This window comes from Phalacrocorax carbo, chromosome 5 (genome assembly GCF_963921805.1).
Source record: "Phalacrocorax carbo chromosome 5, bPhaCar2.1, whole genome shotgun sequence".
Lineage (NCBI taxonomy): Eukaryota > Metazoa > Chordata > Aves > Suliformes > Phalacrocoracidae > Phalacrocorax > Phalacrocorax carbo.
Genome location: NC_087517.1, coordinates 24,053,620 through 24,076,517, shown reverse-complemented (window position 1 = coordinate 24,076,517; position 22,898 = coordinate 24,053,620). Strand labels below are relative to the sequence as shown.

At 41.6% G+C, this 22,898-nt stretch overlaps 1 protein-coding gene across 4 annotated transcripts in view; it reads right to left on the bottom strand.

Moving 5' to 3' along the window:
* Positions 1–19,139, bottom strand: part of RAPGEF4 (Rap guanine nucleotide exchange factor 4) — a 157,432-nt gene extending 138,293 nt beyond the window's left edge. The window contains exons 1-3 of one of the 4 annotated variants that reach the window (XM_064451608.1): positions 18,921–19,139; positions 4,695–4,837; positions 3,493–3,581 (exon numbers count right to left, since the gene is read on the bottom strand). In XM_064451608.1, coding sequence (XP_064307678.1) covers positions 3,493–3,581; positions 4,695–4,837; positions 18,921–18,985 — 297 coding nt within the window. In that variant the 5' untranslated portion in view covers positions 18,986–19,139. Of the gene's footprint in view, positions 1–3,492; positions 3,582–4,694; positions 4,838–18,920 lie in introns of those variants that run through there. The other 3 variants (XM_064451607.1, XM_064451609.1, XM_064451612.1) reach the window with 3 other exon arrangements.
* Between the last annotated feature and the right edge of the window lie 3,759 nt (positions 19,140–22,898).

Below are 22,898 nucleotides of genomic sequence, written 5' to 3'. Positions count from 1 at the left end.
ACTTTTAAGTGCAATATTTATCAAGGTATTTTTTACAAATAAGTTGAGGCACGACCAAAACCGTTCACTACACTTACCTCTACAATTCAGAGTGTGACATTTTTATCTTTAAAAAAAAAAGTCCTCTTCAGTCTCTTCTTGATTGTTGAATAGCCAGAAATTTCATAAATAATTTGTATAGAAAGCAGATCAGCTACCATTCAGAAGGTACTGGATGGGTAATCCTGTCAGAACTCTGTATTGCAAATTGTATTGTCCCATTTCAACGGCAAATTAAATTACTATCATGATCGTCAGCAGCTAGCGTATTTTACCACTTCAGTGGAAATGAACTAACAGTAAGAGAAAATCTGCTCTGCTCAAACCCTTTAAAACAGATATATTGTAAATAGTTGAATATGATTTTCAAATGAGCCATTTGAGTATTAAATATTGCCTGTACCGTGTTACGTATTCTAACACTGCCCTCTTGTGACATAATACAGTTTTGCAAGCAGTCAGAAAGGATTTTTCCAAACCAAAGTGAAAGTGAGGCTTTATGAGATCCTAAATATGTGTGTTTGTCTTCATTAAAACATTTAAATGATTACATGGAATGCTTCCTCTTATCATAATAGCAGTAGGTAATGTTAATATTTCTGTTTATATGAATTTTCAACTTGGTCCTAATCAGCATTACTAACATTTTCTGTGAGAAATCACAGGTTTCCGCATGAGTAAGCAAATGTGCAGCAAGTATGTGTATGAATTAATACTTCACTAGCTACATCAAAACCTTGATCCATTAGTACATTTAGATATAATTTCTAGTGCAAGACATGTAACTACATGCCTCTGGAGGAGCAAAGGCCATTAAGACATTCTTAGTAAGCACCAAGTGCACAATCACTTACTGCACTTTTAATGGGAGAAAACCACCAAACACCAAAGGTGACTGCATAAAGAGTTAGCACATGGTAGCTGCTACACAACGTATTTATCCCCAGGTTGCTGAAATTTAAGTTACCCAGGTAGACAGATAAACACCTAGTAAAAGTGGGACTGATATCTTTTTAATTGAGATAATTGATTTTCCATATTTACATTAATACTGTAGGCATCATCATATAATCATAGGATAACTCAAGCTGCAAGAAAACTCAGATCATCTAGTACATCCTCCTGCTCATCTTAAGTATTGAAAGATTAGTAGTCATGTCTAAAGACTTTTTAACCAATAGGAACCTAAATACAAAGTTAGTTTCTCTCTTCCTAGAAACGATGGTATAGTCCTTCTGTACTTCTGTCTGAGACTACAAGCTTCTAAACTTGTAAAATCAGGTAGATTTCTGTATTTCTTCGGCTCTGCTGGAAGTTTCTCATTAGCATTAGTGCCATTTATAGTATAATAGTAACAGCAGAGCAATTAATCATTACTGTAACTTTGCTGTTACTCAAAAATGTGCTCCAGGGTAGGTTACAAGCACCCCTACACCTTAAGCACTGGTCATCCACTCCTAGCCTGAGCACAAAGCTGCCCACCTGTGGACCTACACTGTATTTCCTCTGTCATCTGGGTTTGCAGTGAGCACAGTAGGCAGGGAGTGCTAGCAAGTACTTCAAGCTCAAGAACGACCAGCAGCATGCCAACAAGGAAGTCCAGGCAAGACGAACAGGGCACCCAGGGGCTAAAGGCAGGACAAGGAGCAGGAGACCAAGGACGGACAAGGAGGGACATGGCATAAACACCAAGCTGGAGCAAAACCAGAGAAAATATTGGATACAAATACTATTTAGGAGTCCCCAGGCACTAAACTTATCCAGCACTGGAATGGTAAATGCATGAGCTGCTGTGCTTTTGGCAGTGAGGCTTTATCCTATGGCAACTAGGCCATAAGGTAAGTGGTAAGAATCCAGTTCATTGTTCCTGTGAGAAGGAAACGTCAGGTTAAGAAATTACTGCAGAATATGATTTCTAGAGCTAGAACTACATAAATTGTAGTTCTATAGTTTCCGATTGGCAGGAAAATGCAGTGAACCTGAATAAGCAGAAAAAAAGATTTACATTAGGTTTCTTAAAACGCTGAAGTGTTCCATTCTCCGTCTAACAGAACAAATCAACACTCGAAGCAGGTTCTTAGTTTAACTTCCATATCCAGAACACTTTTGCATATATATTTCTTTCTGATTCAGTAAAGAGTATTGGTTCTTAACAACAGTGCAGTGCCATCTTTCGGCAAACACCAGAAAACATTCCTGATTGCTTTAGACCTGCACAGAAAAGTGTCTCATAAGAGCCCAGTACTGTTCCAAAATGTGACAATACTAATGGTAGCCAGGCCATCCTGAGAATTGCTCAAATTAGGCTATATTCTCAGTCAGGCTCTACTTAGTATAGTGAAGAGGTTGCTAAAAATAATGATATGAGAGAAGTTCCTTCTGTATCTATCATTTTACTGTAAGTAGTAGAAAGACCCAGTGCTCACGCACTGCCCTGACTTGCGTTCTGACCCAATTTCACTGGTGATGCAGTATCAACAAAGTAAAAAATCCAATTTCTGCCAATATTCTATAAGCGAGAAACTTTCCCCAGTCAGCCAAACTTTGGGCAAAGAATAAACCACCACCACCCCACACATGCTATATTCAGTCAAGGTGTGAAAAAGGGCTAGTGTTATACTTCAGGTCCTGGGAAGCCATACCACCCATGTGAAGGCACAATGAGTCACATGTCAGACGTATGACTCCATGCTGAGCTATACGATGGGACAACCCCTGATCTCAAACATAGGAGCAAGGAATGGGACTCGATGCCTTCACAGAAGACTCACCTCACAGCAGGAAGTACACGACTTGTCAGCATGACATTAGACAACATGGGTGGGAGACTCCAGGAGAAATATCTCATCCCTTTTTTTTTATTATTTACTCTAAATTCCCAATTTTATAAATCCAGGAGTGTCAAGATACTGAGAAATTGCTTGCAGTTTTGGGGGAATTTTACTTGTTCTTCTGTTTCTTAACACTGAATAGGTATTGCCTCCAGGCTTCTGGTCTAACATGGCAGCAGTTCCAATACTCTGCTATTACTGTAATAATTTTCCATTCTTGCAGTGACGACTGCAGCATGCTGTTATCACACTGCACTGTTGGTGGGTTTGGTTTGAACCTTATGAACAAGGACTGAATTAAAATATTTCCAGGGAATGAATTAACAACTCTCAGATCTTTAGCTTAACTTCACATGGCACTATTAGAAAAGACAGAGGAGTCTTGTTTCATATTAAAATGTAAATGCCTTTTCAGAGCATTACACTTCAGTTTTCTTGAAATCAATGGCATGATTTGCCTCCAAAGACAAAGGACAACTGAGACTAAAGGAGACTCAGGGAAACATGCTTGTGATAAGACAAAATATCCGTATGATATATGTCGTTGTTATCTACCTCAGCATAAGTCATGCCCTTTCTTTGTACTACTAACTGGATGGTTTCAGTGAAAAATCTATTTTACCTGGTGGTTGCTTGTATCAGAAACCTTCACATCCAGTGATCCTGTCAGAACAGCATACCAGTTCGTCCCAATATCACCCTGACGGAATACTGGAAAGATGAAATTTTTAAAATAAGAGTGATCTCTAAGTCTAGCAACATTAAAAAACATTTTCCCCTCATATTACTGTACTGCTGTAGTGACTGCTGGCACTACAGAATTCCCCATATTGGACTACTTACTTACTATCACAATAGTATTTCCAATGACACTGGAAAGCACGTATTTTAGTAAACTGGTCAATACACTACAGAAACAATGAAAGCACATGGAATTGCTTTACTCTTTTCCCCACTTTGCTTCTCTCTTACTGCTATCTTAGTTAATAAACAAAACAAACAATCAAAAGAATCCCAAAAAAGACTTTCTGAACAATGTTCCTTTGAAATTCAGAGTCTTCCAATGCAGACACAGCTCCCACTGACTTCAGTAAGAGTTCTGGATGAGAAGCAACTGCAGGACTTTGATATTCAGGCATTCCAACTGTGTGATTACAGTACATCAGAATTCCTATTACTCTAAGCAAACCCCAGTGCTGTGTGCCTAAAGCATGCCAGATTTACCTGAGGTGTACCTGAGACTCTACCAAACACCACATGTCTCCATCAGCTATTAGCCTGGTACAGCTCTGGGAACTCACACATTCCCATCACAGGACCAGTTTCACAGACCAAGCACAGCTGTCTACCCCCATCTGGCATATGGGCTGCCAGAGCAGGCACAGAGCTGTTGCACTTCACAGCAGTATGCACCTCTGCAAGTCTGTCGTGCTACACAGAGTGACTGCAAACCACACACTACTATTAATATGCCTTGGTGATACTCTTTTGCCCCTGATGTCACAAAGCACCTACAAAAGAGATCAATAATACATTTACAGGGGAAGAATGAGGCTTAAGTGCAATGATTTGCTTCTAATATTTCAACAAAACAGTGGCAGAGTCCTAAATCCAATAATGTGTGCCTTGTTACGATAGATTCACTATACACTGTATTTGTAGAGCAAGCAGCACTTTAGTCTTGCCTTCCCCCATGGCTATGACTGTAAACACTTCTATGGCCGTTCCCCTGGTAGTGTTCTCTCATCGATCTCCTAGACACAATCCTAGCCTAACCCCCAATTTTATCTACATAAAATAGATCATCATATGAAGCTCTCTTACATGTGATCCCTTTTTCCAGATTTTCGTAATATCCACAGAGACATATCTGCTGGAGAAGGTTTGGATGAAATTTCTCAAAAGCCTTCACTTCCTTCAGTCGTGTGAATATTATATCTACATCTTCACTGGAACGTTCCAAAGGCCTGCAAGGAAACAAAGGACAAAATTCTCAAGGGCTTTATCAGACAAACATCCCCACCTCCACGCACCAAACTTACAAATGTTAGCATTAAACATCACACTATAATATAAACCAATCAAAATGCATTTCACAGGTACATAATGAAACCCTTCCAAAACATCCTAACAACTGTCTGTTATCAACTTGAACATGTTTATTATCATTTCAACCCAGGCAATGTCCAGAAGCCCCATTTAGCACCAAAGTCCTGCTGTAGCAATTACTGTAAAAGTATATATGATGACACACTCCTTACCCTAAAGAGCTTAGAATGATACTTAGTTTTAAGTTTGTATGAGAACATGAATAAACAGATGTCCAAACATACAAGAGGTCTGTGGAATCAATGCTCAAAATAGAAGTTTTCTACCTGGATAAAAGAAAAGCTTTAGATATCAGCAGTAACTCCTATATCCACATCGCTCTTCCGCATTTTACTGGGTACAAACTAACTTGAGTGTTCTGTTTTCTCACATGCAAGCAAGAAAGACAACTTTAATAAGTACATGCTCTTTCACGCAGTTCCTGTATCTTAATGTTGGACAAATTAAACATGCAAGCAAGAATCTTAAACTATAATTGGTAAGGGTAAAAAGTTTTAAACCAAATATTTAAAATATTTAAAAACTATGACAGTTAGAACTTTAAAAAAACAAGATTTCAAGAAAAATAAAATTCTAGAACTCCCTCCAGCAAAGTAGCATATGGACCAGCAGTTCAGCAGGTTCAGAAAACTACTAGATATTCATGAAACTAAAGTGAATTAGCTCCAAAACATAAATTTTAACTTCATCAAACATTATGAATCAGCAGGTAAGCCAACCACTGACTAATAGTATTAGAAAGAATCTTTCATAACAGACTAAATGCCTACCACTACACACAGAAAGAATCAGAACGTTCCTAGGAGATCATGTTGGATCAGATGCAGAAACCATTTATGTATAAAGGGGCACCGGAAAGACAGACAACTCTCTGTGATCATTAGACCTATCACTCACTCAAATGCCACTAGTTAATTTTACTGACAAAAATGTTCTTTTAGCCAGTGGATGAGCTTCTAAATGAACAGAAGTCAGGTATTTTACAATGAACGAAGACTAAATTCACAAATACATATCTTTATCATCTTATTGTTACACTGTAACAATGTTAAGCACTCAAACTATACTCAAAGTACACTTACAAAGTATAAGCATTCCCTCCAACATGATTTTTTTCAAAGATTCCTCTTTGGAATCAAAGACTTAAAGGTTCCAAAACTTCATCTCAAGGAAGAAGCCCAAGTCCTACTTATATTGAATCTCTGTCTCTCACCTTTCTTATTAGATTAAGTCTAGGAGGGGTTAAATCTCTATCTTCATTTATACGCCAATTTACCCTTATTAACTACAGATGAGAATAATATCTCTCTGGTGTATACAGTTACTTCTACATCACAGTGACATCCTCTTACCACTTCAAACCACAACCAACTACAACAGCTCCCTTTTGAAATATTTCAAGTAAGATTTTCACCCATTCCTTTTTTATAACTGTGCACTAGCTGACAGGTATTAATAAGCATTAACTCTCTTGTCAAAATCCTTTTAAGAAGATTAGGAGATGCAGCTTTCACACAGATTTAAAACCCGTTTATTCAAGTTCCCTACCCAAACTACACTAGCACTTGCAACACTAACTCCCTTAATTTATGGACTCTCAAAATTAACAGCAAAACCTGACAGGGGAAAAAAGGGAGACCATTCTCGGAATATCCCCTTTTCCTAGAAAAACTGTGTCTGAGAGTGTTTCATTCATACAGCTGCTCATAGCTGACTCCTGTTTAAGTCATTGCACAGAATTGACTGTAGGATCTCAGTGTTCAGTGTTTTTAATTGTTTGATGCAGACAGGGAAAAAGCAAACAAAAAGTTAGCAAACAACTTGCAGCAAGTTGTATAAACTTAATCAACACTGGTCTCTCGGTGCTCTTTCCAAAATATGAGTACAGAAATCTCTTCCACTTCTGGTCCTGTGAAAAGGACAAGATTTGGGGGGTTTGTTTTATAGACTTGCAGCCTTTTTCCCCGAGAGTTGCTGAAGGCTCAAGAGACAGGGTTTCCATCTAGTTCAGAGGAAGGTGACAGCAGGGCTCACTTCCACTGATGTGGCAAGGAGTGTCTTGTGTGAGGCAGGTGAACTGCAGGAAAAGCTCTTTCTTCTGACAAAACTGCTTCATGACCCCAGTGAAGTGAGTCAACATGGAAGGACAAGCATTCTCACAGGTAGCTGAGCCATGCTTTTCAGTTTTAAACATCAGCACAGCAGTGAGAAACCAAACTCCATATTTATTGGGAGTTTGATTTAGATATCAAAGTTGTGTGCTCCTAGTGGATTAGTTTAGCAAGCAGATGAGCTACAGCGCTTTTTATTAGCAGCAGTTACTTCCACGTGGAGTACACGAAGTGGCCATTTGAAGGGGGACACGCTGACATGCTCTAAAGAAAAGGAGGAATCCAAACTTCTAATTAATATACATAGTAGTAATCTGAAGATTGTTATACTCCTTACAATGTTTCTTAACAATTCATTACTGCAAGCCGTTTGTTTCAGTACCCTTTCTTCAAAATATACTGGGTTTAGTATTACTGTGTGCAACTAAACTTCCACAAGTATTTTTACTGGGAGGGCACACACTTTGATCCTGCACATTTGGAAACGAAGCTAGAATTTGTGAGAGGCTTTCAGTGAATGATTTAACCATTAACCTGTCTTTAAAAAGGTACCTTCTCCTCCAGCTGTGTTTTACCCCCCCCAAAAAAAAAAAGGCAGCCAGCACAGAAACATGCACAGAATCTTAACTGTACCCCAGAATAACAACTTATTAATTTCTCTCAAATGAGACACACAGCCAAACACCTATTTTAAGATGTAGCTGTTTGGTTAAGATTGTGTATAAGCACAAATACGAACTAGAATCCAAGTTGTCTGACAACAAAATCCCTTTGGATTTGATCAGAGCTCCTGGGAAGTGTCCTCAATGTTTAGGAGTAAGGAATTAACTAACAGTAGGAGTCCCAAGCTGCAGTGGTCCTTAGTCCTTATGAGGACAGGGAATTTTGCCTGCATAAAAACTCCAGATTGCAGTGTAACCGTAACAGAAGTAGCACTCACACTTATTTCTATTAAGTGCTTATAATCTATAACAATGACACTGGTTTCAAAAGGATGGTTTTACTTAGTGAGAGAGCATAATGAGGATAATAAAATACCATGGCATCAATTAACTGCTTTTCCACATGCCTGCAAAACTCAGGCAAAGTTTGACCACTTTCTACAAAGTGTCTTTTAATCAGAGTCATAGAATCATTAAGGTTCAAAAAGACCTCTAGGATCATCAAGAAAAGACCTCTAGGATCATTAAGACCAACCATCAACCCAACACTACCATGTCTCCTAAACTATGCCCTGAAGTGCCGTGTCTACAGGTTTTTTGAACACCTCCAGGGATGGTGACTCCACCACCTCTCTAGGCAGCCTGTTCCAATGCCTGACCACTCTTTCAGGGAACAAATTTTTCCTAATATCCAATCTAAACCTCCCTGATGCAGCTTGAGACCCTTCCCTCTCGTCCTATCACTAGTAACTTGCGGAAAGAGACCAACACCCACCTCACTACAACCTCCTTTCAAGTAGTTGTTGAGAGCAATAAATTATAAATAAAATTATCATCATTGTAGCTGTTGTCATCATCATTAAATTAACATTAATGAGTTCTCATTGCAGCTATCTTACTAAATTGCTGTAAACTTGGCTTTTTTAAAAGCATAGCTTTGGAATAATATTCAAACAGTTAACATTATAATATATTCCTTAGAACAGTAATGATTAAACCTATTAATTAGAAAAGTACTACTGATGGCAGATGGAGAATTATTCAAGCTTTAATGTTACCTTAGTCACACTGGTAGGAGGCAGTAGTATTAATCCAGAAAGGAACCATTCCCAACCAAACCATGGAGATGGGCTGCAAATGTCAACCCCAAGGAAGTGAATCTCCCTACACTCCCTACATGGCTCCCAAAGCCTCTGGAAAGGCTTTTCCAGAGACCCTATCACAGCACCTGAAGTCACAGAATAACAGAATCACAGAATCTCAGGTTGGAAGGGACCTCAGGGATCATCTAGTCCAACCTTTCTGGGAAGAGCACAGTCTAAACAAGATGGCCCAGTGCCCTATCCAGACGACTCTTAAAGGTGTCCAACATGGCCGAGTCAACCACTTCCCTGGGGAGATTATTCCAATGATTGACTGTCCTCAGTGTGAAAAATTTCCCTCTGGTGTCCAATCGGAATCTCCCCAAGAGCAACTTGTGTCCATTCCCCCTTGTCCTCTCCATGGGACTCCGTGTAAAAAGGGAGTCTCCATCTTCTTTGTAGCTGCCCCTTAAGTACTGGTACATGGTGATGAGATCCCCTCTAAGCCTCCTTTTCTCAAGGCTGAACAAGCCCAGCTCTCCCAGCCTATCCTCGTATGGCAGGCTTCCCAGTCCTCTGATCATCTTGGTGGCCCTTCTCTGGACCCCTTCCAGCTTGTCCACATCCTTTTTGTATAGCGGGGACCAGAACTGTACACAGTACTCCAGGTGTGGCCTGACAAGTGCTGAGTAGAGTGGGATGATGACTTCTTTATCTCTGCTGGCGATGCCCTTTTTGATGCAACCCAGCATCCTGTTGGCCTTCTTGGCCGCAGCAGCACACTGTTTGCTCATGTTGAGCTTTCTGTCCACCAGGACCCCCAGGTCCCTTCCATAGAGCTGCTCTCCAGCCAGGTGGATCCCAGTCTGTGCTGCACTCCTGGGTTATGTTTTTCCCAGGTGCATGACCTTACACTTCTCCTTGTTGAACTTCATAACGTTCTTGCTGGCCCACTCTTCCAGCCTATCCAGATCTCCCTGCAGAGCAGCTCTCCCTTCTGGAGTGCCTATGTCTCCACACAACTTGGTGTCATCTGCAAGCTTCATCAGGCTACACTTGATGCCGTTATCCAGATCAATTATAATGATGTTGAATAACACTGGGCCCAATATCGATCCCTGGGGGACTCCACTAGTGACAGGTTGCCAGTTTGAGAGAGAGCTATTTACCACCACCCTTTGGGTGCGGCCTGTCAGCCAGTTCCCCACCCACTGCGCAGACCACTTGTCTAGGCCATAACGCATTAATTTCTCCAGGAGGAGACTATGGGGGACCATATCAAAGGCCTTGGAGAAGTCCAGGTAGACAATGTCCACTGCCCGCCCCATGTCAACAAGGCAAGTCACTTTGTCGTAGAAGGCCACCAGGTTTGTCAAGCATGATCTGCCTTTAGTGAAGCCATGTTGGCTTTTCCCAATTACGTGCTTCAATTGACTTGTGATGGCTCCCAGGAGGATTCATTCCATAACTTTCCCTGTGATCACCAGTGCTGTTCACTAGAGAGCAATCTCACTGAGCTTAGCCCCCCTTCTGCTAAACTAGTGCTGGTGAGGATGTCCTTCTGTTCTGTTCTGTTGTGTTCTGTGGCATTGATGCTGGTATGCTACTTGGTGGCCCCTCACTGCTGATGCTGCAGAGTTATAACTGGATATCCATGAGCATAAGAAGCTAAAAAAAAAGCATTTCAGTGAGACTTCAACTGCAACTGGATTTTCTACTAAAGCTTCTGTCCTTTCCTAAGTGTACTCTTTTTTCTGAAAGCTCTAGTTCAATGTATGGAATAGGACCATAGATGAATCTAAAAGTACGGACAACTCTCTTAAATCAATTAAAATTCTTCAGCTCTCAACAGTTTGGTAGAGGTATCAACTAGAACATAAGCATTTTAAGGCAAGACAATCCTTCTTGTAGAAAATCTATAGCTCTATCCAGTGAAGCACCCACTACCTAGGCTGCTTCACCCAATTTAAAATAAATTTTAAGTAAAACAAACTGTGGAAGTATTACATTTGTCTTCATCTTTTTTGTTTAAAAAAAGTTTCTTACCCCTTTTTCCAAGTTGTCAGTATCTTCATGGGGCAGCTGCTGCCATACATCCAGACCCTTTATCTACAGGGTACAAGCCCAGAAAGGCCCAGAAGACTAACTGGCCCAGCAACTATAACTGAGTAGGTATCATGCCATGACCATAGCAAATGCCAGGACAAAGCCATGTGGGAGGAATGGCTGATTTGGAAATGAAAACTTCATGCTTAGTATGTCTTACCATGAAGGATAATACATGGGTGACACTCCTACATGCCCCCCTCCAATCTTCAATTTAATATGATTGTCTCTAAATTTGTATCTCAACAGGGTACTGCACTGACATCCCACTTCACTGTGGCCAAAGTGAGGTGGGCATTTCCAGTGTTGGAAAGCAGGGCTACAAAATTTTTAGGAAATTATGAAAAGCAAGAGTATTTAATTTATTTTCACCACCCTACAGGCCTTTCTAGTTTGTTTGACCACTGAACGTTTTATCCAGCTCCTTATTTGCATTATAATTTGCCTCTTCAGAGTAGAGGAAGTCTTATCTGGCAGTAATGTTTTCACACAAAACATGATCTATCTGCTTCTTTAATAAAACATGTCCTTTTTTTCAGGTTCTTCCTCATAATTTGTTTGACACTTGAAGAAGAAAAAACAGAAGATATGTGTTTTTAACTTCTTTGCCAAGCTGCCTCTAGAATTTTAAATGTTTATTTCTATAACATGTTAAAAAATCTGAACCCTGCTCTAACTGAATGAAAACACTGAGGTCCATTTCCTTCCTTTCCTCTTTTTAACTCTTTAAAAGGGAAATATGCATTTCAGGCAGCAATGAACAGCCCATGAAGGATGAGCAGATATGATGTATTTCTTCCACTCGCAAAGCTGTCTGTAGTATCACACTACATAATAGACAAATGAAACTAGTTCATCTCTGGGTTAAAACTGAAGCATCTATTCAAAGAACTAAAGGCAAACTCTATGAGCTGGAAGGTACCAGTAACCACCACCATGGACCATTTGGTGAATTTTAATAGTATGTTAAAGAATATTCTGCTTTGAAACATGAGCAAGGAGAGAACAGTAAGGAATGCCATTGAAACCAGACCATTCCTCTGTGCTACCTGTACTTTCTCCTACCCTTTCCCGACATGCAGAAAAGCAAAGCAGTAGGATGCAGAGTACTAGTACCAAAATACCATTTTCCCTTAGTGAGAGCAGGCCAACACTGAAGCACCTCACTCCTCCAGGCAATGCTGTAAGGCTCTTTGACTTTTAATTCCTCTTTGAGAAAGGAAAGTTTAAAGAGAGGGATACCAGTGACCTATCAAAGCACTCAGACCTGTGGCAAGAGATTTAAGTGCTAGATATAAATGAAGTTACTTTTAATCTGAAGAAATGTCCAGGTAAGGGTTTACTTCCATGGAGAGATAAGTCAATCAACTCTCCTCAAGAGGCACTTTGCTCTTGTTACAGTAGTATTACCAAATCCATATTTTCAACATTCACATTTCAGTTCTTCTTCCCTTTGTCATGGGAAAAGCCTCATCATGAGGCTTTCAAACAACAATCAAATCACTGTTCTTTTCTTTTGATTTCCATTTTATAAGACTTTGGGATTCTGGTTTTCACATTTCCTCTGATGCAAAGGAAATAAAATTTTATTTATACCCTGTCCCCTAGGATTCTTATACATACAAATCATTCCAGAGTTTAAAAAAAAATGCAATGCAAGTAAAACTGCTGATGCTTACTTTTCAGCAAATTACCTCTGTCATCTACACTCAGAACCTCTGTGATAATCTCTGATGTCCTGCTATGCAAGGGACAAGAAACGCTGTAGATAATCCTGATCTATAGAGTTACTGATTGACCAGCCAGTTAAATGCAGACCGACTGGCTGTCTGCTGCAGTCAAAAAGAATTTGTAATAGTTGAGTTCTGTCTTCCTCAGTTAAGGCCAAAAGAATGCAGCTATGAGGGACTCTCCCCTACCAACACAATCATCTCATTATTATATTACTCAATTATATTTGCGCCTTCAACTCAGTTTGGCCAAAGCACTGAAAAACTATTGGAGGATTAGACAGAGCAATCAAGTGTGCTTCCTTTCTTTATATACCCTGCTCTACAAATTATACATCCTTCTAATTGGTCATTTTTTAGATCTGTATAAACAGAGGAATGGCAAAAGGTGTATTTATTAAGTAATGACACTCATAAAGATTTATCTCAAGTTAAAAATACACTACCTGAACAATACAGCTATAATAGGATACAAAATCTTAAAAAAATTCACCTTCATATGATTTTTAAAAAGACAAAATTCTTCAACTGAAAAAAAATAAAATTGCAAGGAAGTTTTCCCCTTTCATTTATTAAAATTTTTATGCATGGTGCATGCTTTGCAACCAAGGTGTGACTAAAACTTATTGAATAAACCCTCCAACTTTCATAAACGTGGACTGGAGCTCAGGACAGTTAAAATTCCATTTGACAGAAGTAGATCTGGATGAAATCACATTAACCAGCACCATAGCTTCATAATAGACATTGAAAGCACTTTAATATAAAGATAGACTCTGAGATACATTGCAAATGAAATCTGTAATTGAACAATATGCACAAGTGATTATATCCTTTGATTCAAACTCTGGCCCCTGATATCCACCAATACACTATGCTAAATGCACCCTCGCCCATTTAGGATCTGCATTGTTACAGCTAATGAAAATTTAAAACTTACAGCAACTATGAGATAACTTCTAGAGATTTACATTGACATACATTTTGACAATTGCTGAATTCAAAGATGAAGTGTAAAGTCAGTTCAGGAAACATTCACTGAGGATACTGATAAAGCAGCAGGAGCAGTAAGTGATCACACTAAACACAGTGCAGAAAAAACTAACAGAACAAAGGCAGTATCATAAGAACGATGAGCTTGTTAAATGCAGCAAATTGTAAGATGCAGACAAAAACAGATGTCACACTGGATGAGAAAAATACTTTTATTTGAAAAGTATCTGCTGGCCACCTGACTTTGAGGGCATGATTTCAATGAATTCCTTTGCTAGAATATGAGTTTTTGTTATAAAAGAAATTTGATCTGCTCAGAATACAGGATTTTAGAGATCAAACCCTAACAACATGCCAGAAATAACTCAGGCAATAACAGTTTAGACAAGTTTCCAGTTTCATCTGGTAAAAGAGAAAACCCACAGTGGCACAAGTACCATACCAATCATGCAGCCACTTCACAAGACTACTGACTAAATTTGAATATATCATGTCCTAATAGGCATATGCACATACTAGTTTGCTCTGGTGGGCCATGACAATGTTTATCCACATGAATGCTAGGGCAATCACTTCTTCTTCCTCTTAATACCTGTCCAGAAAACAAGTGTGTATCTTACTGCAACCACATGTAACAAATAGAAGCTGATACTAGAAATGCCTAAGCCCGTGAGCAGAGAAAAAAACAGCTTGAATTTGTTTAAAATGCAACTCTTGCTCTCACTATGAGTTATTGTGAATTCATATATTCAATAAAATGCACAGACCTACAAGCTTACAGCAAGCTATATTAACAATTAGTTTGGTCTCTCTGAGGAGATATGGAAAGAAAAAGGACTTTGTTATTATTCATCAAAGACTGCACCTTTGCACTGGACTAGAAAATGAGTTGCATGATGCGGAAAGATAAATTTGTTATTATTCATCACACTCAGAAGACTGCACCTTTGCATGAATGCTAGAAAGCACTTATGCTATGTCTATACTGCTCTGTCTCTGAGTTTCCACATCCCAGTGCCTTCTGCTGATACATCCCCATGCAGACTTGATCCAAGCATACAGCAGTTTAGCCACATACTAAATACAGAGAGAAAACACCAAGCACACATGCCAACAGAAGCTGCAGTGTACGTCCATGATTTTGTTCAGATCCAAACTATGTGAAAAAGGGTGGTGTTATTTCTATGGATTTGTTACAAATAAAAAGCAAGGGTAGAAATTGAAAATATATAGAGGTCAGTGTATGTTTCACCAATCACATAAAAATATATTTTAAAAGTAAATAAAATAGCATCGTAAAGAAATTCTAAAATATTCACAATAATGCCTGATTATAAATCTATATCCCTTTACCTTTGACATAAGTATAGGTTATAGAGGATGGCAAGCATTTTCCATGTTTCTTTTACCAAAATTCTTTCAGCATATCAGTTCTTCATTCTAGCCTATCTGTATACTCACAGAAGACCTGTTGACTACTAAGCATATACAAGTAAATTATATGTCAAATATATGTTACAATGAACTAAAAAACAAACCCTGATTCAAAAATGTTGCTGTTACATTGCTTCAGTCTGAATTTACACTCGAATCTATGGAAGCTTGGCTTAAGGTACTTCTCTGAGATATTATCCTTAATGTGTTATTCTGGGTTTGTCAGATGCAAATGATGCAAGTCATAACTCTAACAAGGATGACAAGTATATAAAAGCTCAGTATGTACAGTATTTCTTTGAAACGCCCATTCATATTTAAATAAATAGCTGAGGAAATATCACAACGTTCTTAGCACAACAGGCTAGCAAAGTTAACATGCTTTGCCCTGTGATCTGCTCCTCCAGCCTGCTAAGGCACTGAAGGCTACTTTTAATAGAGAGAAAAACACAAGATGCCATAGGCAGGTATGAAATCCTGGGATCTCTGACTGTTGTAAATACTGTATATCATTTAAAAGTTTGTACCTGAATCCAGTTAAAACACTTATCTGAATTCGTAACTGTGATCAGGTTTAGAGAAATAATAGTTATGTAAAAAATACTTTGTCTACCATTCAGTAAAGATATGTCACTAAGGAAATTTCCTGGTTAGATAGCCTTTGGTGTGAAAGAAACCACAAGGGTAGAGAAGGCATTGCTCCTAAGCTAATTAGATACACTTGCATAAATCAGCAACCTTCTTTTCATTATGTGCAGATCGGACATATGGAAAAACGCTAAGACGGTATGTATGCTTCAGGTCCCTAGGAAATCAGTAGTAAGGCAACTATTTACTTCAAAGATAAAAAGACTGGTTTCCTTAACACAAAAATTATTTATGTCTGCAGGTACAACCAGGATGTACAGTTGCTCACTGCTGATCTCCTCTCTCTCCTGCAGAAATATTCCTGATAAAACAGTATTCCAACCTTTTCTGTTGCTGCTTTTCCTTACCTTTGCACTTGTGACTTTATATATAAATACTGTCCTGTGCATTGGATTTTTATGTTGGCTTTTCTGGTTAGTAACCACACATGGAAGCTGCATTGTCAAAGCACTGGTGGCCCTAGCCCACAATACCCTACACAGTAATAACATTTGTCCTGAAACATTCTGGTGGTCCTTCATCTTCATATGTGCTCTCATTTTAGATGTTACTAGTTCTAGTTTGATATGTGACTTGGGGAAAAACATGAAGAATATATACAAAATACGTCATTTCTGTACTTCATGTATTTTGTTATTTTCGTTTAGAGTTTAATTCTCTTTTTTTAAAGAATGAAGTTGGATAATCCTTATTACATGCCATTTTAATTGTCTTTGCTGAGGCTCATCTAAAATTCTAAAGCATATCAGTTTTAGAACTGCCTTCCTCCTAAAAATATAAATATATTCACTAACTAAAACATACTAAAACTATCTTTAGTGTTTAATAAAAAAACAGTGTTTAATAAAAACAAAATTCTCTTACAGAGAACTGTTTCAATGATCCTATATTTACAGAATCCACACCTACGTTAGAAAATGCTATAAGAATTTTTTTAAAGGCTTAAAATACATAGATGTTACATAATAATTAATATGAGTACGCTGATAGATCATCTATAGAAAAGAAATACACTCTGGAAACACAGTGTATAAATTATTTTAAAACGCTTTATCTAATAGTACTTAGATTCCTAAAGTACCTTTCCAACATAGCTTTAACTGTATTTTTTAAGTGGAAAAACAGAACAAAACACGTAAGTGTATTTCCTATGATAACACAGCAAAGCATGACAGAGACCAGGAAAAAAACTACAATCTCTCATGTCTTGGGTTTGTTCTATATCCAGATTGCCTTCTGGAAAAGAAGGATAATAATACCTAATCCTTCAGGGCACCTGGAACTGATTCTTTCCACTTAACAAACTGGCGCTACTAGCTTACTCCAAGTAACAAAAGGATAAGAAAAAGTTTCATCTTAATAGCTCCAATGAAATTCACATTATAAAAATGGTCAGCATATTAATTTTCATATAATGGTGGAGAGATTTCTATATGAAATGCCTCATGTTTCCTAAAAACATAATTCACTCCCCAAGGCTATGCACCTCATTAAGCATGAACCCTTGAATTGTGGTTTACCATTTAGATCTCACAAGGTATTGCCTTTAAGAAACCTAGGAAATTACAGGATCACCTACTTAAAAGCACTGGGGCTCCTACTCTGCTTCTTCACATCTGCTCAATGTTTACAGAGTGGAGAATCAGGCCCTCTGCTTCACTTCGGTTTTTATATGGCTAGGTTACCATCACCAGTTCTGTTGCTATTTACATTTAGAGTACTTTCATCATTTATACACATTATTTAACCTATAAGAGGTTACTCTCCTTTTAAGTGACATGTTACAGAGGTGGATCAGTATTTGTGGTAGGTGTCCAGACCAAAAGTTTCATTAGTTTCTTACAGTTTGTTGCCTGGACTGTTAAGGAAAACCTTACTAGGAGGTTAGCTGGAAATTATAGAAATTATGAGAAAAGGAAGGTTCCTGCTGTGTGCACAAATCGTTCTCCCCACAGCACAGCCCCAAACGGCATCAACTGTCAAAAGCTAGGTAATGATGCTCAGGAAACCGCTATACGCCACATAAGTGAATTCTCTCTAACAGCTTTATTTGAACAGTATAGTGTATTTACAGTCTAAATTTTTGTTAACTATTTTCCTAGACTACAGGAGACACAGTGAGCGTTCAGAAATCAAATTACTTCGCTTCTGAACTAATCCAGTAAGCGCTGAAGGCAGGAATACAGCAAAGGATGTTCAAACCACCCACCATGCAACTCAACACTGCGAGACTCACTTTCTGCTGCAGCACCCAGGGGAAGCACTCCAAAGATTTGAAAAAAAAAAAAAAAAATTTGCCTGTATTTTTAGAAGTGAGCACACCGCCCGTGAGCACACCTTAGCCAGCCGTATCTCCCACCCACGCGGCGCTGGCTGCCGGCCTGTACCTGACCCGCAGCAAAGGCCGCCGCCAGCCCGGGGGGCCACCGCAGGCCCCCGGGACGCCGCAGCGGGGAGGAGAGGCTGCCACCGCTGAGGGAAGCCTCCGCCGGCCTTCTTAAGGGCGGACATTTCCCCTCCCTTCCCCCCAGCCAACAGTCCCTGCACCCGCTTGCGCCACAGAGCGCTCTGAGGCGAGGGTCTGTCCTTTCCCGCCCGACCTCTGAGGCGGCTGGGCCGGGGGCTGTGCGCTGGGGGGGCGGGCGGGCGGCGTGCCGAGGTGAGGCGCGGGGCCGGGAGGCGCGGCGGGGGCCGGTGTGCTGGGGCGAGGCGAGGCCGGGGCCATGTGCTAAGGTGAGGCAAGAGGCGGTATGCTGAGGTGAGGCGGGGGTCGGAGTGGGGCACGGCGCGTCCCCGCCCGGCAGCCCCAAAGGCCCGGCGCCCCCTCCCCGCCCTGGAGCTCCCCCTCCTCCACCACGTGCAGCATTTTCCGGGCAGCCGACCCCGGCGGAGAGCGGCAGTCCCAGCGGGGACTGCCCGTCCCCTCCGCTGCCAGGAGCATTTCGAGCCCTCCTCCTGCCCCGCTGCCCCGGCTCTGCTTCCTCCGGGCATTTTGCCTCCCACCTGCACGCTCCTTATGTAAGGCAGGATCTGAGGGGGAGCTGCGGGGTGCCAGTACACACACACGCACACACGCACACATACATGCATGCATGCATGCATGCATCCACTCATGCAGGGGGCAGGTAACGCGCACAGCATCCCTCCGCAGCTGCTCCTGTGAAGATGCCGATACCTTTTATCCAGGCAAGCGATCCACTCGCCGGAGGATGAGGCATGGGAGGTGTGAGCGGCGACCATGTTGGACAGCGATCAGGTCGCCGCACACCCGGCTGGCGGCGGCTCCCCCCGCCCGCCGGTCGGTCCGTCCGTCCGTCCTCCCACCCTCCCTCCGCACACAGCGCGATGGGCTCGCCCAGGCCCCCGCGGCAGCCCGCCCTGCCCGCCGCAGGCCGCGGGGTGCGGGTCTGCGGGGCCGCCGCCCGCCACGCCGGCCCTCCCTCCCTGCCGTCCCCTCCCGCCTCGGCCCGCCGCTGGGCTGTGACCCGGCACCGCCTCGGCCGCCCCGCAGCCGGCAGGTAGCGGCCCAGGGAGGGGGCGGAAAGGAGTTACTCCCCTCCTGCGAGGGGTGGTCGTCCTCCCCCGGCTTTCGTGAGCTCCTCAGTACGCACACTTAAGCCCGGCATACTGGAGCCCTTGCTCCACCAGAGATGTCCCTGACTGGGTTTGGGGCGGGGGGGGTGGAAGTACAAGGGTTTTAATTATAAGCAGCGCGGCAGTATTTTAGCAGCTCTCCAGAGCGCTGTGTGTCTCTCCCCCCAGTAGTAAACCCACAGTAGCTGAGCGGCAGTAAGGTGCAGTCCACATTTCAGAAATTCTTTGGAAGCCTTCCTCCAGCCTGCTGTCAATCCTGTCATCACCCATGAAACTAAACTGTGTCCAAAAGGATCTGGTTTACTGTAGGTGAAAAGTGAGCTGGGCAGTACAGCCTGTGGATAGGATTTAACAGTTGGAAGGAACTCAACACACAGCATGAGAAAGGTAAGTCTAGTATACAGTTAAAACCATATACACCCTTCTGTTGTGATAGCATGGCCTGCAAGATGCAGGTTTTTTAAGGATGCTATTGCATACATGATTTGAAAAGTGATGAGCAGAGGAAGGAATGCAGAGCAGCAGGTGTCCCCATTTTGCAAAGTTCTATGTGAAATATTTTCTACAAAATGTTTCAGGATCTAGATCATATCTTCCTAAGTATCACAGAGTCGCAAAATCACAGAATCTCAGGTTGGAAGGGACCTCAGGGATCATCTAGTCCAACCTTTCTGGGAAGAGCACAGTCTAAACAAGATGGCCCAGCACCCTATCCAGACGACTCTTAAAGGTGTCCAACATGGCCGAGTCAACCACTTCCCTGGGGAGATTATTCCAATGATTGACTGTCCTCAGTGTGAAAAATTTCCCTCTGGTGTCCAATCGGAATCTCCCCAAGAGCAACTTGTGTCTGTTCCCCCTTGTCCTCTCCATGGGACTCCGTGTAAAAAGGGAGTCTCCATCTTCTTTGTAGCTGCCCCTTAAGTACTGGTACATGGTGATGAGATCCCCTCTAAGCCTCCTTTTCTCAAGGCTGAACAAGCCCAGCTCTCCCAGCCTATCCTCGTATGGCAGGCTTCCCAGTCCTCTGGTCATCTTGGTGGCCCTTCTCTGGACCCCTTCCAGCTTGTCCACATCCTTTTTGTATAGCGGGGACCAGAACTGTACACAGTACTCCAGGTGTGCCCTGACAAGTGCTGAGTAGAGTGGGATGATGACTTCTTTATCTCTGCTGGCGATGCCCTTTTTGATGCAACCCAGCATCCTGTTGGCCTTCTTGGCCGCAGCAGCACACTGTTTGCTCATGTTGAGCTTTCTGTCCACCAGGACCCCCAGGTCCCTTCCACAGAGCTGCTCTCCAGCCAGGTGGATCCCAGTCTGTGCTGCACTCCTGGATTATGTTTTTCCCAGGTGCATGACCTTACACTTCTCCTTGTTGAACTTCATAACGTTCTTGCTGGCCCACTCTTCCAGCCTATCCAGATCTCCCTGCAGAGCAGCTCTCCCTTCTGGAGTGCCTATGTCTCCACACAACTTGGTGTCATCTGCAAGCTTCATCAGGCTACACTTGATGCCGTTATCCAGATCAATTATAATGATGTTGAATAACACTGGGCCCAATATCGATCCCTGGGGGACTCCACTAGTGACAGGTTGCCAGTTTGAGAGAGAGCTATTTACCACCACCCTTTGGGTGCGGCCTGTCAGCCAGTTCCCCACCCACTGCGCAGACCACTTGTCTAGGCCATAACGCATTAATTTCTCCAGGAGGAGACTATGGGGGACCGTATCAAAGGCCTTGGAGAAGTCCAGGTAGACAATGTCCACTGCCCGCCCCATGTCAACCAGGCAAGTCACTTTGTCATAGAAGGCCACCAGGTTTGTCAAGCATGAAGTAATCTGTCTATAACCATAAGCTTCAGCTTACAATCGACACAACCTGCCTTGAGTAGCATGGGAGAAGGGTAGGAAGCTACAGAAATCTCAGCACAATATTTGGGGTTACCTGTAGATTATAGCAAAGTAAACTCAAACTGTGCCTTCCTTCAGGCTTATAACTCCTCTCTGCTTTACAGCATGGATAGACACAAATTATTAATTCAGATGCTGATAATTTGCCAGTGCCTTTTACAGTCCTCCATGGGCTACCTTCTCTGCCCTCTGTTCTAATCTCTTTTGCTGTGCCAAACATAATTTTGTCACATACATGTGCAACTTCACATTTCACATCTACCTTTTAACAGCCTTATTGCTGCCACAGCTTCTTCAGCACTTTAACAGAAATAAATGTTAACATCAGGATACTGAACAGTATGATGAAAAATCTAAGGAAATATAAAAATCCCTTTTGCTAAAGGGATACAGCTAAGAAATTGGCATAGCAGAGGAGAATGCCAGAAAAGCCAATTCTTTCATTTTGCCTTAAAAAAATTAAAGTTCATGCCAGAGGAATAGAAGAGGCTACCAGTCAGTGAGATCAAAGCTCCAGATCTTCCTTTGCTATAGTCCGTGAGGGAAAAAAAAGAGATATTCTTGCATCTAAGCAATCAATCTACCTGAGAAAAATCAATGCTGTTCGTTCTTCAATATCTGAGGGTTTGGGAGCCAACAGAACAAGAGCTTCAAATGTAAGAAACTTTAAATTCTCAAATTAATGATTTATAATATAATATGTACATTACAGATTAATCAATAAAGCTCGCTAATTTTGTACGTACATTATAAAACATTCATCACATTCTTCCACATAATTTCAGTTTTCCTTCCAGAGCAATTGCACAAGGCAGCCCTTACTGCCCTTTCTCCCGTCAACCCAGTTTAAGCTGCAGTAGATGCTCTTTCCTCTTAACTGGCATCAGGCCTGAGAAGGAGCCTGGAAATGACTCGTAGCTGAAGGCCTTTATCTTTTCTCACAGGCTGTTTCACTGACACAAACAGCAATACGCTTACCAGTACCAGGAGTTTTGTACATAGCAACAGTGTAGCTTAGTCAGCAAAACCACAGTGCCGCAACTGCTCAGTGTTCAGTCAAGCCACCCCTGTCAAGACCTCTTCCATCCATATAATGCTTAATGACCCCACTGCTAGAGGACAGGGTAGGCCTCCATAAAAGGCAGCAAGCAGGGTTATTTCTTTGGTAAGCAGATGGCTAGCAGAAAATAGCTTTAGCTTGAAAACTCAAGACCTTTGGAATGCTATCCTGGGATGCAACTTGTGACAACCTTTGTCAGCGGTCATGAACCTGCCCTTGACCAAGCAACCTACCCGCCCTGGGACAGCCCTCTGCAGTTACCAATGCAGAAAATGCAGTGCCTGTAGGCACAAAGGGGATATTGCTCAAATGCCTGCCTGTAGCAGACATCACTCAGAGACGTACCTTTTTGTGGAGTAACCATTATACAAGAGTTTAACACTTTGTGGATTGTGCAAGCTAGGTAGGCCCAGAGTGGGCTAGGAACCCTGGGTATAGCCATACTTCCTTCAGAAGTGTTTCAATTACAGAGTAATTGGAGCAAGACAGCCAGAATATACCTCTGGCGGTTGGATTATGAGTAGTCATGTAGCTTTCTGATTAAGACATGAGCGAAACTTCTCAGAGAAACTTAGGAAGCAGGGAATA